Source organism: Cervus elaphus, chromosome 15, assembly GCF_910594005.1.
Source record: "Cervus elaphus chromosome 15, mCerEla1.1, whole genome shotgun sequence".
NCBI lineage: Eukaryota > Metazoa > Chordata > Mammalia > Artiodactyla > Cervidae > Cervus > Cervus elaphus.
In genome coordinates this window covers 77,452,434-77,467,831 of record NC_057829.1, presented here as the reverse complement: position 1 = coordinate 77,467,831, position 15,398 = coordinate 77,452,434, and the positions used below count along the sequence as shown (strand labels likewise).

Sequence of the window (15,398 nt, the reverse complement as noted above, 5' to 3'; positions counted from 1 at the left end):
ATCAATAATAAATGTGTTAAAAGAGGGGGAAAGGTGGTATTTAGGAGTAGTTATAAAGGAGATTTCATAAAATGCTACCTGGTTAAGTTCCTTTCAACTTGTTTCTCCCAAAGTGAATTACTGGTTTGCATCTTGGCAATTACTTTCAAGCAGCCACTAAATTGATTTATGTATGAGGCTGAATTTACTTTTAATTTACTTGAATGGGATTTCAAAACCAGTCTTTTTGATATAAAAATGAACACTTAGCCAGCATTTTGACCTACTGTGGTAAGTCAGTGACATTTGTTCCTTAGAATTCATCAAATGTTGTGTGCCTACTTTGTGTCTGTCACTATGTGAATTCAGATATTCACATGTGATCTCGTCCCTCAGAGAGCTCACCTTTTGCAAAAATAGACACATAAATGCTTCACTGCAGTGTCATCATATTTGAAGCACTCATGTCATGCGTGTGCAATGCTCAGCCTCTCAGTCGTGTCCAACTCTTGGTAACCCCAGGGACTATAGTCTGCCAGGCTCCTCTATCCACGGAATTTTCCAGGCAAGAATACTAGAGTGGGTTGCCATTTCCTACTCCAGTGGATCTTTTTGACCCAGGGATCAAAAACTGCATCCCCTGCATTGGCAGGTGGATTCTTTACCTCTGTGCCACCTGGGAAGCCCCACTGGTGACGTGAAGTACCAGGAAGAAGAGGGTGTTGCTTGGAAATGCATCCCAGCTTCAGATGATAGTAAGTGACCAGTTTTCTTTCCCAGTACTGTATTTCTACCTAGAAAATATTAGGGGAAAAGAAAAAGCTAATAATATTGGATTGGCCAAGAAGTTCACTTTGGTTTTTCCATAAGAAGGTATAGAAAACCCGAACAAACTTTTTTGCCAACTCACTAGTAAATTGTTCGGGGGAAAAACAGGCTTTTCCCCAACTACTTCAGGGCTATTTTTGTACTTCTTGTGAGCTTTTCATGTGCCTGAAATTAGGCTAAAATCCATGAAACTCTCTGTACTATCAAAAGATCCTTTGAATTCCAGTAATCATTTTCAGTACACTTGTTGGAAAGTGACTGATTTTTACATTCCTGCTGCAGTTAATATCTATAGTGGATTATTTATGGACAGTTTTAAATACACTTCCCTGGTGGATCAGATGCTTAAAAATCTGCCTGCAATGCAGGAGACCAAGGTTTGATCCCTAGATTGGGAAGATCTCCTGAAGAAGGAAATGGCAATCCACTCCAGTATTCTTGCTTGGAGAATCCCATGGACAGAGAAGCCTGGCGGGCTATTGTCCATAGTGTTGCAAAGAGTCAGACACAACTGAGTGACTAACATGCATTAGTGATTTTTCTTAAGCTGCAATCTGTTGCTTAGATCCAAACTCAGAATTGACTTCTGAGAAAGACCACAGAGAAATTTTGGATACAAATGTAAAATTATTCTACTTGAAGAACTCATGGAAAAGAACTTTGCTGGGCATCAATTCTGTGATAGTCACATGGAAAAAATCCTAAGAATTCTCCATTGAAGACCTAAGGGTAGGATCAAGAGGGATCAGACATTTAGGAATTTGTGTCAGACTGTAGGAAACTTTGGAATCATCACTACCAATAAATTTTCATGAAGATTACAGCGAATGTCATGACAGTTATTATTTCAGCCCACTGAGAAGATGGGGGTTGCTTTTTAGATGGGGCAGCATGGGCTATAGCTATGTTTGTGAATTACATGCTCAGTCACTTTCGATGATACAGGCCAGTATGCTAGGCCAATCAGTGGTCCTTCATTACTTAAGGAGCTGGTGGTGCAGCTCAAGTCTTATCCAGAAAATCTGAATCTTCATACCTTAGATGGGAGCAGGTGTATGCATTTAAAGCACCCCTAGTGTTTTTCTTCCTGAAGGTCTGCAGACTGTGCTCTCAGGAGTCTGGAAAAGTATGAAACCCTCACAGCCTCATTGTGGACATCAAGCCATTATTACAGGAGGATAAGTCAATCCCAAATGGTTTGTGCTACTCAAAAAGCTATTTGTGTGACTGTCATTTTATTCTAGTTTTCGGGGAAATATTTGTTGTTGTTGAGTCATTAAGTCATGTCCAAGTCTTTGTGACCCCCTGATTGCAGTGTGCTAGGCTTCCCTGTCCTTCATATCCCCTGGAGTTTGCTCAAACTCATGTCCATGGAGTTGGTGATGCCATCCAACCATCTCATCCTCTGTTGCCCCCTTCTCTTCCTGCCGTCAATCTTTCTCAACATCAAAGTCTTTTCCAATGAGTCGGCTCTTTCTTAAAAAAATGAATGAACATAGGGACAACCTGGGCACAATCTGGTAAACACTGGACATGCCTACACCAACACAATCCAATTTGTAGGAAGGAGGCAGTATGATTGGACACACATCGTGGCAGACTTTGAAATGTACCCATGGTCTTTTGAACCTAATCTGTAAAGAAATAGGTAGCTCAGGTCTGAGGCTCTCATCACATCCCTTCAAAGGTTCAAATTCCTTAGCATGGCCTTCTGAACCTTCCATGACCTGCCACTGAGGCCTTAGCTTGAGGCTCTCCCTAATCCTTGTGAACACTGATCTTGATACCTTCTTTCCCTGTGACTCCACTTGGAATGATCTTCCCCCCTCTGTTCATTTGGCAGCCCTGTCTTGCCCCTTCATTCCTCTTAGGAGCCTCCGCTGACCCCCCAAATTGGACTCAGCACTGCCCTGCGTCCTGGGTACCGGCTTCTGTCTTAGCACCTTCCTAGCATGTTGAGTCCTTGTGCATAAGCATCTCCTTCACTTGATGGTAAGCGACTCCTGAGCAGTGATCTCTCTCTTCCTGCTATGGTATAACCAGGCCAGGACCTGGTGTACCGTCGATGCCCCATAAATGTCTGCAGTGAGATTGGTAGATGTAAACATTAAGTAGAAAGCAAATAACAAACTCATTCTCAAGTTTTCTTTCAGCCAGATGCTGCTAGAAAGAATTTTGAGCACTCTTTTGCCAATGAGTCCAAAGCTTTTGAGGGGTATCTGGAAGCCTGGGCTCCTGGGGACCACAATGGAGGGGTCTGGAAATTCCTGCCTTGTGGATGCATAAGCCACTGGAAACCCATGACTCTGTAGAGAAGAGAGCAGTGAGGGCGTGGACGCCATCCAGTTGCTTATTTTCTCATCTTCACAACTACCTCTTAATTGGCACGGGCTTCCCAGGTGGTGCTAGTGGTTAAGAACCCACCTGTCAATACAGGAGACATAAGAGATGTGGGTTCGATCCCTGCATTGGAAAGATCCCCTGGAGAAGGAAATGGCAACCCGCTCCAGCATTCTTGCCTGGAGAATCCCTAGGACAGAAGAGCCTGGCGGGCGACATACAGTCCACAGCCATGCAAAGAGTCAGACACAACTGAAGCGACAGCGTGCAGGCAGGCACTGTGGAAGTGATGTACTCTTGAACTTTTGCCAAGAGTAGCTGTGTGCTCACAAAGCTTTTCTCTCCAACGAAATGGTTTCTGTCCTTCGGTCACTTGTGGACAACCCTGACTTCAGTCCATGGGTGAATGACAAGGCAGCGGCAAGTCAGTTTGAGAGAATAAAACAACAGATGAACCCATGGGTTGGTGTCTACATTATGAAGTCTTATCTCATCTGAGTGGAATGAGATTGAGATAAGTTCTTTGGAAATCTTCTCCAGAAATAATAATAAAAAGTCCTGTTGTCTTATGAGCTGTATAGTTTTTAACTTTTTTCATTTATTTTGCTGCACTTCTAGTAGCTTGAACTAACTATAAAGCACAAAATATCTGTGCTTTGCTTCTGTTCTCAAAGCTCTTAACTATTTGGCCCTGAGGGCAAGGAGACAAAAACAATTTGGTTTTACTCTGCCACATTCCAAAAATAACTGTAGTAATATCCTCTTTGGTTATCTTAAAAGTATAGTGTGGAGGCTTTTATCCCAAAGTAGCAGTGTCTGACTGTTGGGGGGTTGGGGGGGACCTTAGCTATATGACTGTTATTTAGCAACTAAATGCTGGTGACTCATTCACTTTGACTGTGGTACAGGAAAATTCTTTCCATGGAAAATACAAGAAGGGAGGGGGGAGAAATCTCTCTGAACCACTGTGTAGTATTTTCCTTTGGAAAAGGCTCCTCTGAAAATGAATAGGCACCAGCTGTTACTCTGCTGGCTTAGTCCCCAAAGCTCCTGGAGATTCTCCCTCAGCTGGGCTTTCTGAGCAGTTCAACCACAAAGGTAGACAGGTAGGCTCAGAGCCGCAATAAGGGATCAGTTTGGTTAATAAACTAAAATCTCAGGATTAAAAACGGTCACCTGAATAAAAGAGAAATTGAACTCACTGCATTCATAGTATCTGGAATATTTATATGATGCTTTGGTTTGGGCTAGAAACCCAACGGTGTCTTACTGTCAAATTCCATTAGGAAGAGAGGGAGGGAGAGGGGGAGAGAAAGACAGAGTTAGTTCTGTTCCCTTAGCTTTGCACCGATTGACATGAAAGCCTTGGGGAGAAGTGCCTCCGTGAGATGCTAATCTATTTATGCAGCCAAAATATAACAAAATAAGTTCACCTGTGAGGCTCACAGTGCCAAACTAATTCTAGCTCGCTGAGTTTCATTTTGCTTGTCAGCGTCTCCTCGACGAGGGCTCTGGGGGCGTTAGGGATGGGGCAAGGAGACTGTGCAGCGCTGGCCGTGAACATTTGGGGGGTTGAAAAGGGCTTCTCTTCCTGCTCCTGAGTCCCGCCCATCCCTGAGTTCACCCTGCTCTCATGCTAGACTCTTCTTTATGAATGGAGGTTAGAGAAGCCGCTTAAAGGCGCTTCAGTGCTTACTCTCCAGCTGGCCGCTGACTTAGGAAAAACATGACCCTGTGGGGCCGCGATGGGGGCAAGGGAGGGCTGTGGGAGAAGTTTGTGTCATAGGAAAGACGACCCAGGGGTGGAGGGGCCTTCGCCCTTTCTTACAGGCGGAGATGCCCAGGCTTTAAATAGTAAAGCCCTGAATCACAGATGTAGGAATGTCACAGCCGCTTGATCTTGCCACTGTAACCCTGCAGAAAACCAGCCCCGCCCGGTGTCATCTCAGCTCTAAACAAACTCGGAGGCAACGATGAGGCAGGTTGCCTGACTTCATTCCTTTCTGTTACCGCGGCTCTCTTAGACCCAACACGGTACAATATTTGCAGTAAAACAGTCTAATCCTGGCTGTGCGTTCTGGTTCTGAAAGATGCATGGTCCATCTGCTGTTCTCCCAGAGCAGCAGCATCTGCCTTTGTGTCTCTTGCTCATCACATCTCTCCCACACGGTGGGGAGCCTGTGAATGATCTGGGTTTGGGAGACAGGTGCTGCAAAGGGGTGGGGGGGCGGCTTGGTGACTCCACCCCCTGGAAGTCACCTGCTCCCTGCAGACAGACCTGTGCTCCCGCGGGTCAGAAATTGAAAGCCAGGATCAGGGTTAGGCTGGTGAGGGACGTGGGTGTGACTGTTTACCCTTCGCTTTGTGGGCTGGGAGGGCTCCTCCCTCACACATAGGGAACCAAGAGGGCTTGTCTAGAAAACGCGAAATAATTGGGGAGAAGGGGAAAGTCAAGACCCTACCTAACAGGATAAGTCAGAGTTTTACTTTGATCCTGGATTTGATCCTGGATGAGGGACTGAATCCTGAAAAAAGCCTCTTCCCAGGCTCCCTCTCATTGTCCCAGTCTGTCACCCTCCTCTCCCCGCTGCTCCACATTTCAGGTAAAGGGGGACAAGGGAAGTCAACCATCATTATTCATTTTTCATTATCATTGAGCCTCCAGGACCTTAAAAGTTGAAGGACATGAACTTGAAGTCGTCGCTCCCATTATTTTTCTACTAAGGCTAATTTTATTGATTCAGTTAGTCTTGAGAGAAGCTGAATCTGAGAAAGCAGCAGTCATAGGAAACTAATAAGCTAACAATTGACTAGTTTGACTTACTGGAACAGTCGCTGGCTGCCCCTCGTCGGCCCACCCACCCCTTCCTGGCAATCATTTATCAGACCCCGGGAGGGGGCCGGTGCTCGGGGATCATTTTGATGCCCGTTCTGCCGGCGCGAGGAATGCTACGTGGTGTCAGTGACCAGAGCTTAGGACACTGGAATTTTGCATTTGTTACAGCAGCAGCTGTAACGAGTGGCTGCGCCGGCCGAAGGGCAGCGTCCCCGAGCAGGGCGCGGCCACCACTTGGCGGCGATCGCTGGGGCGGCACCCGAGCTCGGCCCTCGAGATGGGGGCGGGATTTTAGAAAGAAGCCCGGACTCGGCGAGTGGATGGCCGGGCGCTTCCTCGCAGCCTCTGCAGCAGCCGATCTGTCTGCCCAGCGGCGCTCCGGCTCCTAGACTTTGTTCCTGTTTCCTCTCGCGCTGCTCACCAAAGGCACCGGTTACCATGGTGAAGGAGAAAGGTAATTATAAATATCGATCCCTGTGCATGGCTGCAGAAGTTGCACTGGCGTTGCAGGGCTGGGCCACCTAATGGGAGACGATCAATGGAAAGCCAGGCAGACATGTTCTGGGTGTGAGAATCTGTATTGTGAAGTCCGGGTTTGCATAGAGCAGAGACTTACTTCATTAAGAACCTTTCATTTAGCAACCGGGCGTCCCAAGAGCATTCCTATTTCTGGAGTGTTTGCACAGCCGAGCTCCCAGGGCGTGTGTCTCTTTTGATTGCTATTGCATTTGGAATTTTTGGTTGTGTTTGAGACTTGCCTTCCTGCCTTCATCCTAGCCTTCACTCTTCCTCACTTACCCCCACCCAAATCAATATTAATAAAGATGTGTAATGAAAGGGCCCTTCTACCAGGTCTAGGCTGTGTTGGGACCTGCCCAAGCTTAGCTCCAAGTTCCAAGCGGTCGGTCTTTAAGGTTCCAGGTGTGCCTCTCTAATAACCTGTCATTTCAGCGGCATCCCTAATCACTCCTCCAAACACCTTAAAAGATGGGTTACTCGTCAAGGGCGGCAAATCATGTCTTAAGAATGTGAAAAGGGAGAGGATGGTCACGCTCTGCACAGGTGTACAGTATTTATGCACTGGGCGTGGTCCGAAATGGAAGTTAAACTTTTCAGAATTGAATAGTTATTTAACTTATTCATTTGTCTGGGAAATGTAAAAGAGCACAACAGTATTTGATTTTAGTTATCCAAGTAACATATAAATATGTCTTATGTTAAGGAAGTGCAGTGTCACAGGAGATTAGAGAGTGAAAGATGAAATCCCCTTGCCCCTATCCGGTTCACTTTAATTCCCCCTTTTCTCTTGAGGCAAAATTGTTAATAGTATGTATCCTTCGAGAACTTATAGAAGGAAAAAGATAGATAGACAGAAGTATTAAAAAAGGATCATTCTCTGGTCATTTTTTTGTGACTCGATTTTTTTTTCTTAATAATACGTCTTCAGGACCTTCACTACATGATTTGAGAGTGTGAGTAACCACCACTGAATTTTGCTTTTTGGTAAGCTTGGATGTATTCTGCCACATTTCCTGACTGTGGACATACTTTTCTCCATAAACACAGATGTCTGCTCTTTGGGCGCTGTCTTCAACATTTCCGTGATTTATCTTTGTCTACTTTCTCTTAAAGCCCCTACAGGGAATAAATGTGAGGTGAACATGCTGAACTCAAACTGATCCCTATTGTTGGAAACTCAATTCAGGTTTATTATACTAGTGGATGGATGGAGGAATAGGATCATGACAGCTAACCATGTTAGGGCCGCACCTTAGCACAAAGAGAAACAGCTTCTGGTCAGTCCATTCTGTGCCTATGTATCTTTCATAAATCACAGGGTTTAGCTTTGGTTTTACACCAACTAAGGGGTAATTGAATGAAATGATTTAGTGAGAATAAAGGTGCTTCTAATAATATTTCCTCTCTTTTTGGGGTGCTACCAGGAACCCTAAATAAAGACATTGACATTTAATCAAGGTCAGGTCTCTTCATTTTTACCTCCCCAACAGCTGAAACAACCTGACTCTGATCTCTACTGCTAATGGTTTTGAGTTTGTTTCACCAATATGAGTAATTTATGAATGATGGGAAAGGGGATTGCAAAGGTCACTTCCCAATTCCATCCCCCAGGGGCCCATGGAAGCCCTGGACTTGCTGTTCGTGGTGAATGTTTTATAGGTCAGTAGTCCCCAAATAGCAACTCTTCTTAAGTCATTAGAGACTTCCCAAAGCTTGGATTGCCTGGGTTCACATTTGCTTTCCAAGTCAGTAACCACTTTCTGACTAGAACACTTTGGACAGGCCACCAAGAGGTCACATACTAGTATTATCTAAGCCCTTAGCCACTGATTAAAGGCTGTTCCTTTTCTATTTTGAGGTCCATGTCAGTCTCCACTTCTGCCTCCCAGCTCCCTGATTGCATTGACCTCAGTCAACAGCAGGGAAAGGCAGGGTTTTTGGTGGGAAAACAAGGGCCTCCATGGAAAGAAAGGAATTTCATTAAAGCTTCTAAAGCCAGAAGGGCACAGGAGCGCTTGCAGTCCAGGCACTCATCCTAGACCTGGGAAAACTGGGCTTCAGAAAGGGTTAGTGAATTGCTCAAAATCATGCAGCAGGTAACTGGACTAAGTTCAGGTTTATTATACTCGTGGGTGGATGGAGAACGTAGAGGAGACTCGTCCTCTGTGTTCCATCAAAGGAGGACATGGCTCAGTGTCTGCATTTATCACCCACTGGCTCCATCTCTAGAGAGGAAACCTCTCAGAAGCAACCCTGTGTCTCTATCTTTAATTTTCTAGTTCATAGCTTGACACCTGCACGTCATAGATTCTCAGAGTTGAAGCAGCTTGGCCCACTGTCAGAGCTAGATCTGGAACCTGTGGCCTCCTGATCCTGAGACTTTTCCAGTACGCTCTGCTTCCTCTTGCTTCCAGAGAGTTCCAGCTTCTTCCTTCCTCTTGGGGCAGACACAAATCAGCCTGGAGTGAACTTGCGTCATGGTAGCATCCATCCTGAGGAACCCGGGATGTCTTCTGAAGGAGTGACGTAGGTTCCCCGTTGCTCATCACTTGGAGATGGTTTAGGTCACGCTGGTTTGTGCTGCCATTTTCTCTGCTGGATAAAGTTTCCATGACACTGATCAAAAGAAAGCCTGCTGGCAGATCACAGGTCTGCAAGTGTGGGATGACATTGGCCAACCGACTTTGACCCTCATTCTCTTCTGCTCTCCCAACCAGGCACCCACCCACTTCTAGTCACAGACCCTTGTTGATCTGGGAATCTTCATGAAATAGTTGTTTCTCTGTTTTGCATTCAAGAGCATCTTAACCTTGCTGTGTCCTGTAACAAAGAGACAGGAGAGATTTTTGTGGGTTTATCAGTCAATATCTGTCTTCCTGAATACACTTTCATCTACCCAACTCCAGTGGCCTAGTCTACTCATTAAAAACTTTAATTCTAGCTTATGTGTGTCCTAGTGCAAGTTTTAAAAATAAACATGAAGGGGATTTATTATTTCTTAGGGTTAGAGAAAACAAGTATAAGCAAATATTAGAGATTAAGTTATGTAAACACTCGTTTGTTTAAATAATAAGGGAGCTTAGGGTTTGGAAAAGGTTTTATCCTTCATGTAAGAAGGATAAAAATTCAGCAGTGAGGGAGGCACATCACGGAAAACAATTCTACAGTTGAGCACATCATTTTTTGTTTGTTTTTTTTTTCCCAGAAGTTTTCTGCCACTGTTGGATGACCCAGCTTGCTTTTAAGGTAGTGAAAAGTGAAAAGTGTTAGTTGCTCAGTTGTGTCCAACTCTTTGTGATCATGGACTGTAGCCTGCCAGGCTCCTCCATGCATGGAATTCTCCAGGCAAGAATACTGGAGTGGGTTGCCATTTCTTTCTCTGGGAGATCTTCCCAACCCAGGGATTGAACCCAGATCTCCTGCATTGTAAGCAGATTCTTTACCATCTGAGCCACCAGGGAAGCTCTTTTAAGTAGACTAGGACCCAGTGAAACTCATTCTAGTTCATCCTTGATGGAGAGATGTTCACCGTCCACCTGACATCCCAGTGTATGGGACGCGCACGCACACACACGCACGCACACACACGCACACACACACAGTATGGGACACGCAAACTCACAGAGTATGGGACACAGACACACGCACATGGGGCAACCTTGTTTCTTAGCAGCTTCTAAGAACAGTGGTGTGCTGGGACTCAAATGTGCCCTACAGACGGGCACCAAAGCCATCCTCTTAGAATGCTGATGTCATCATATTTCCAGGTGAAAAACCTAAATGAGTGACAAGGTAAACTTCAACACTTCCTGCTAATCATTGAGGATTCTCTCTAAGTCCTTAAATTACCTCCTCCCTTCCCCCATCTAAGCCAATCTTGTTTTATTTTTAATATTATTATTAAACCTGCCAGTTATTGAAGTAACTTTGCATTGACAGCTTTATATACATCACCTCTAATCTCTGAGCCCATTAGGGTCAGTGGCACTCCTCCCTTTCAGTAAATGAGAAAGAGGAGATTCATGGGAGTTTAGACACTTGCCAGAGATCACTTAGCCAAAAAGTAGAAGAGCTGATTTTCTACTCAGGCCGTTCTGGCTGCAGAATCTGCACTAATTGTACCTATGCTCCAACCCCCCCCCCATTTTTTCTATTTGAATAATCATGGATATATTTTCCATCTCCATCATGGTGTCATTCTGCCCCTCCTGCCCCGTGAGAAATACATATTGTCTCCTTTTACATATTTGCCCATGACCTAACTCAAGTTCTGCTTCCTTACAATGGTTTTCAAAGGCCCATTCCTTCTGTAAATTCTTCTCAAATTACTCTGAGCACCTAAGTCAACACCAGAGAAATTAAACAACAATCTATCACCTGTACGACTTAAGAAAGAGTGTTCATCTCTCCCTCAGGAGTTGCTGACTTCATATACTGTCTTATGAAACAACCTTTAGAATTGCCAAGTGTTGCTGCCTCTAACGGTGTCTGTCCTTCCGCCCCATCCCACTCCTCCCAAACACCCACACCCACACAAACACTCCCCACTCAGGAGCGTGCACACTGCCTAATGTAATCGAAACCCATTTCTCTTCCATCCTCGGGGAAGTCTGAGAACAGATTGCTCTCTGCAGTGTGATAATTCATCATCCATTCGAGTCACCTCCCAGGCCCCCTATTGGTATAGACTAGCTCCTCCTAGAGTCAGTTTCTCAACCCTGCTTTCCAGGTGGCTGTTTCGTATCCCACCCTGACCTGCTCCTAGAACTGTCTAGGTTGTTCATTTTTCCTTAACTTGAAAAGCTCCAAGTTTTTCAAGGGGACACCAATGACAAGAACATTTCCTAAGTAAAGTCTAAAGGGAAACTATTGATTTAAAGAGACACCACGATGCTACAAGCTTCAGAATACATTTTCTGGATTACTGGCTTACACAAACATCTCAGTTGTGAACTTTGCGTCTTTAGAGGGAGCGGAGATCCAGTTTTGTCACCATATTCCACTGGAGAGGGAAAAAAAAAAAAACCCAAGAGTGAATTTCTCTTACTGTTTTATAAATGAAATAGTACTACTCTCACCAGGAAGTCTGACTCTGCCCCACTTGTCTTCAGGACTAAAGGGCTGTCTAGATGATGGGATTTCTAAGGCTAAGGGAAAGAACTTCACATTTTAAAAAATCACAACAAATCTTTACCCTCTGCCACCTACTCATTAATGTCTAAAGAAATGCTTGTTCAGAGAGAAAGAGAGGGAAAAGATTTTGTTTCCACAATTAGAGTTAAAGCTGACTATGGAAAGACATCTGAGAGAAGGAAGGAAGTGAAGTGAGTCGCTCAGTTGTGTCCGACTCTCTGCAACCCCATGGACTATAACAGTCCATGGAGTTCTCCAAGCCAGAATACTGGAGTGGGTAGCCTTTCACTTATCCAGAGAGAAGGAATACATTGACTTAAATTTACCCAGAGCTCTTGAGAGCCATCTTCAGCTGATTGGGTCACTTAGAAGTGGTCCTGCCTCTTGCTTCTCTGATGACCTGGTTGGGTGACCAGAGAGGGTGAAACAACCAGTACTGCTTCACAGAAACTCTTTTAAAGAACAAGAAATTAACTTTCCAAAGTCCTGCAGAAAAGATGTCCTAAGTGAGACCCAACCCACTAAAAGCAAAATCTTGGCAGTGATTCTCTGTGAGGAGGGAGCCCCTTGATGTCATCATCATATTCACTGCCCCTGGGAGGCAAGCAGGAGGGTCCTCATAGTGCTGGCATCTCATATGCCAAAGCCAAAACACTGAGTGTTTTCCTGAGCCAGCATTAGAGCGTCAGAGGACTTTTCAGAAGGTTCAGTGATGGGTGAGTGGTGCAGGATTTCTTCCCATTGTGGTTGAGCCTGCTCTGGGCATACCACAGTAGAAACCAGCCCAGCTTCCTATTTCATTGTGTGTTGGTCTGATGGTGACTCATACCGAGAGGTATGTTTATCCCAAACTGGCAGGAGCTGTGTAGTCAAGGGCAAATTTTGTTAGCAGTGGGGGAGGGTGAATATTTGTAGGCATGACCTCTTTTCTCTGAAACATTGTATTTGTGTTCACAGTGACATGATTAATGCTATTATGGTCCACTGTGCCTTGGAGGGCACCAGGGGTGAGTTTCTGTGTCCCATTTCAATCAAACAGGCTGACTTTTTTGAATACTTAGACTTAACCGTGAAGATGCTGGCTTTCTTAAGCTTTCAGAGAAATTACTGTCTAGGGCAGTGATTCTCAAATGTTAGCAGACATCAGGGCCACCTGGAGTTTGGTCAGAGTGGGGATTTCTGGACCGTGGTCCCAGAGTTCTGATTTAGTAAATCTGAGGAAGGGCCTGAGGTTTTGCGCTTCTAGCAATTCCCAAGTGATGTTGATGCTCATGGTTCAGGGACCATACTTGGACACTATCCTGGTTTCTTGTCCTTAAAATGATCCGTGTTCTAGGCAGAGAAGAGAGAACTTTTATATAAGTAGCCTCTCTGCTCTCTCTTGCCAGTTTTAACTTGCTTATAATGCAGATGGCAAAGTCAAGAGCACTGTTTTCATTTTGACTCTCTTGCAGCATAGGATGAAGCTTCAGTTCATAAAATGGAGACCTTCGGTGAGCCTTGAGTGACCAGGAAACTGCTGTCCGTATATGACACTGGATGTGCAGGGGGTGGGCAGGGTGGGAGTTGGGGCAGTTACAGGGCACTTTTTCCTGGGAGTGAGTTGGGGCTCAGCTTGGCTTGGGGGAGTCAAGGCACAAATATACCATTTTGTAACCATCACTCCTAATTCTGAAGGGTTGAGCACTTTTACTGGGGTTCATAGACCTCTTTGGAATCCTTTGGTTAGAGACAGTTTCAGGAGCTATCTTGGCTCACAAAAGCTGCAACTGTTTAGTTTCTGAGGAGCTAAAATGTGTTATTAAAACCTCAAGCAGTTTTAATATAGACCATTGTATTGGTCTATATTCTTATTGTTGTTCTATATTCTGTTGTTCAACTACAGATTGTTCAACAATCTGTATTCACAATGCTATTTAAAACACTGTGAAGGGAGAAATTTAAGAAAAATTAAAAGAAGCAGAGAATGGTAGAAAAAGATAGCAAGGTTATTTCACACTGGAGTATCTGGAGGGACATGAGAGAGAGGGCTATACCCCTCAGAAAAATGGCAGGGGCTGTGGGTCCCCTGGTCTGTGGAAGGTCCCCCAAGTGGCATGTGGGGCTGGAGGAGTGTTGCTGGATTGCTGTGCACCATCTGGGGGAGCCCTGTCTGGACAGCTACTGGGGCTCAGTTTTGGGGCTGACCGTGGGAATGGTATCTGCTGGACTAGGTTCAATGATGCTGTTCCTGCTCAGCTAGAAGATGCTTCCAGTCCTGCCATGTGTGAAGAACCCAGCCTGAAGCAGTGAGCCATAGCAACCGGTGTCTTGAACTCATCACAAATTTATAAAGGTCTACTCTCTGCAAGGCATTTCGAGGGTAACCTAATACATGGAAAAGGTCCTGCCTTCAGCAGGTTAATGAATTAGCCAGTGGTGGGAGGGGTGCTGATTGAAAACAGAAGCCACACAAAGTGATCAGGAGGAGTATCAAGGTATCCTACTGAGGTTCAAAGGAAGGAAGAGTTAGTGTTTCAAACGAATCAGAAAAGGCTTTACAGAAAAGGGACCATTTAAGATTGGTCTTGAAGAGTTCTTCAGGGACTCCCCTGATGGCTCAGACAGTAACGTGTCTGCCCACAATGTGGGAGACCTGGGTTCAATCCCTGGGTCAGAAAGATCTCCTGGAGAAGGAAATGGCAACCCACTCCAGTATTCTTGCCTGGAAAATCTCATAGACAGAGGAGCCTGGTAGATTACAGTCCACAGGGTCGCAAAGAGTCGGACACAACTGAGTGACTTCACTTTCTTTTCTTTTTGAAGCGTTCTGTTAATTTCTTCCGGTTAGGGATGGTGTTTAATTCAATTCAAACCCATTATACATTGTCTGCTCCATGGTAAGTATTCAGTGAATGTTGAATGAACTGACAAGTGGATGGAGGATGTGTATGGGTAGAGAGATGGATATTCTTAAGTGTTTATTCAGAGCCTAATAAGAGACTGGCAATCTGGGTACAGAAACAAAATGCAATTCTTGACCTAAAAGCACTCACATTCTAACAAGGGACATTAACACAAAAATAAATAATTAGGATACAATGTGAAATGTATGCAACAGAGAACTCTTTAATGTGGGACTGCAGTGCAGGGGGGTGGTTAATTCTCCTGGGAGGTCATGGAAGGCTAGGCTTTGAAGGATGAACAGGAGTGCAACAAATGAATAAAGGGGAAATGAGAGAAAGATTTCCAATTGGCAAAACAGAAGCAGTGAAGGAAATGCAGCCAGCTGGGTTTGGCAGGAACTACCATTAGTCAGGAGGTACTGCAGTAACCAAGGGGGAGGGTAAATGGAGGGCTTTGCAGGTCAGGTTGAGTTGAGGATGGACAGAACCAGAGGTTGTACATTCAGATGCCTCTAAGAATCAGGCAGATGACCTAGATGAGTGGAGATGGGGACAGACGGGACAGTAGGGCCCTCTAGAGAGGAAAAGCCACTCTACTGCTCTATCCTGGTTCACACAAAACTAGGAACGGAGGGATGTGGGCCACGGGGCCAGACCTTCCAGTTTCCAAGAGTGACTAGAAATAGGGGTTTTTATGTAAAAATCTCCAGATGCTTAAAGTTGGCAAGTGATTCAACTTTTTCTTAAAAAAATCTTCATGTAGGCCAAACAAAACATATCTGTGGGCAGGACTCAGCCAAAGGACCTTCTGATTGTGGTCTGATTGTGGTCTGATTGTGGTCTGTGCTCACCAAGCCTACCCACAATAAGAAACACAT

General features: G+C 45.0%; 1 protein-coding gene across 21 annotated transcripts in view; it reads left to right on the top strand.

The window, feature by feature from the left end:
• ABLIM1 (actin binding LIM protein 1) overlaps positions 1-15,398 on the top strand; it is a 322,565-nt gene that overhangs the window by 130,651 nt on the left and 176,516 nt on the right. The window contains exon 1 of one of the 21 annotated variants that reach the window (XM_043927041.1): positions 6,282-6,437. The exons of the other annotated variants lie outside the window; for them this stretch is intronic. Coding sequence (XP_043782976.1) covers positions 6,422-6,437 — 16 coding nt within the window. The 5' untranslated portion in view covers positions 6,282-6,421. Of the gene's footprint in view, positions 1-6,281; positions 6,438-15,398 lie in introns of those variants that run through there. 21 annotated transcript variants of the gene reach the window in all.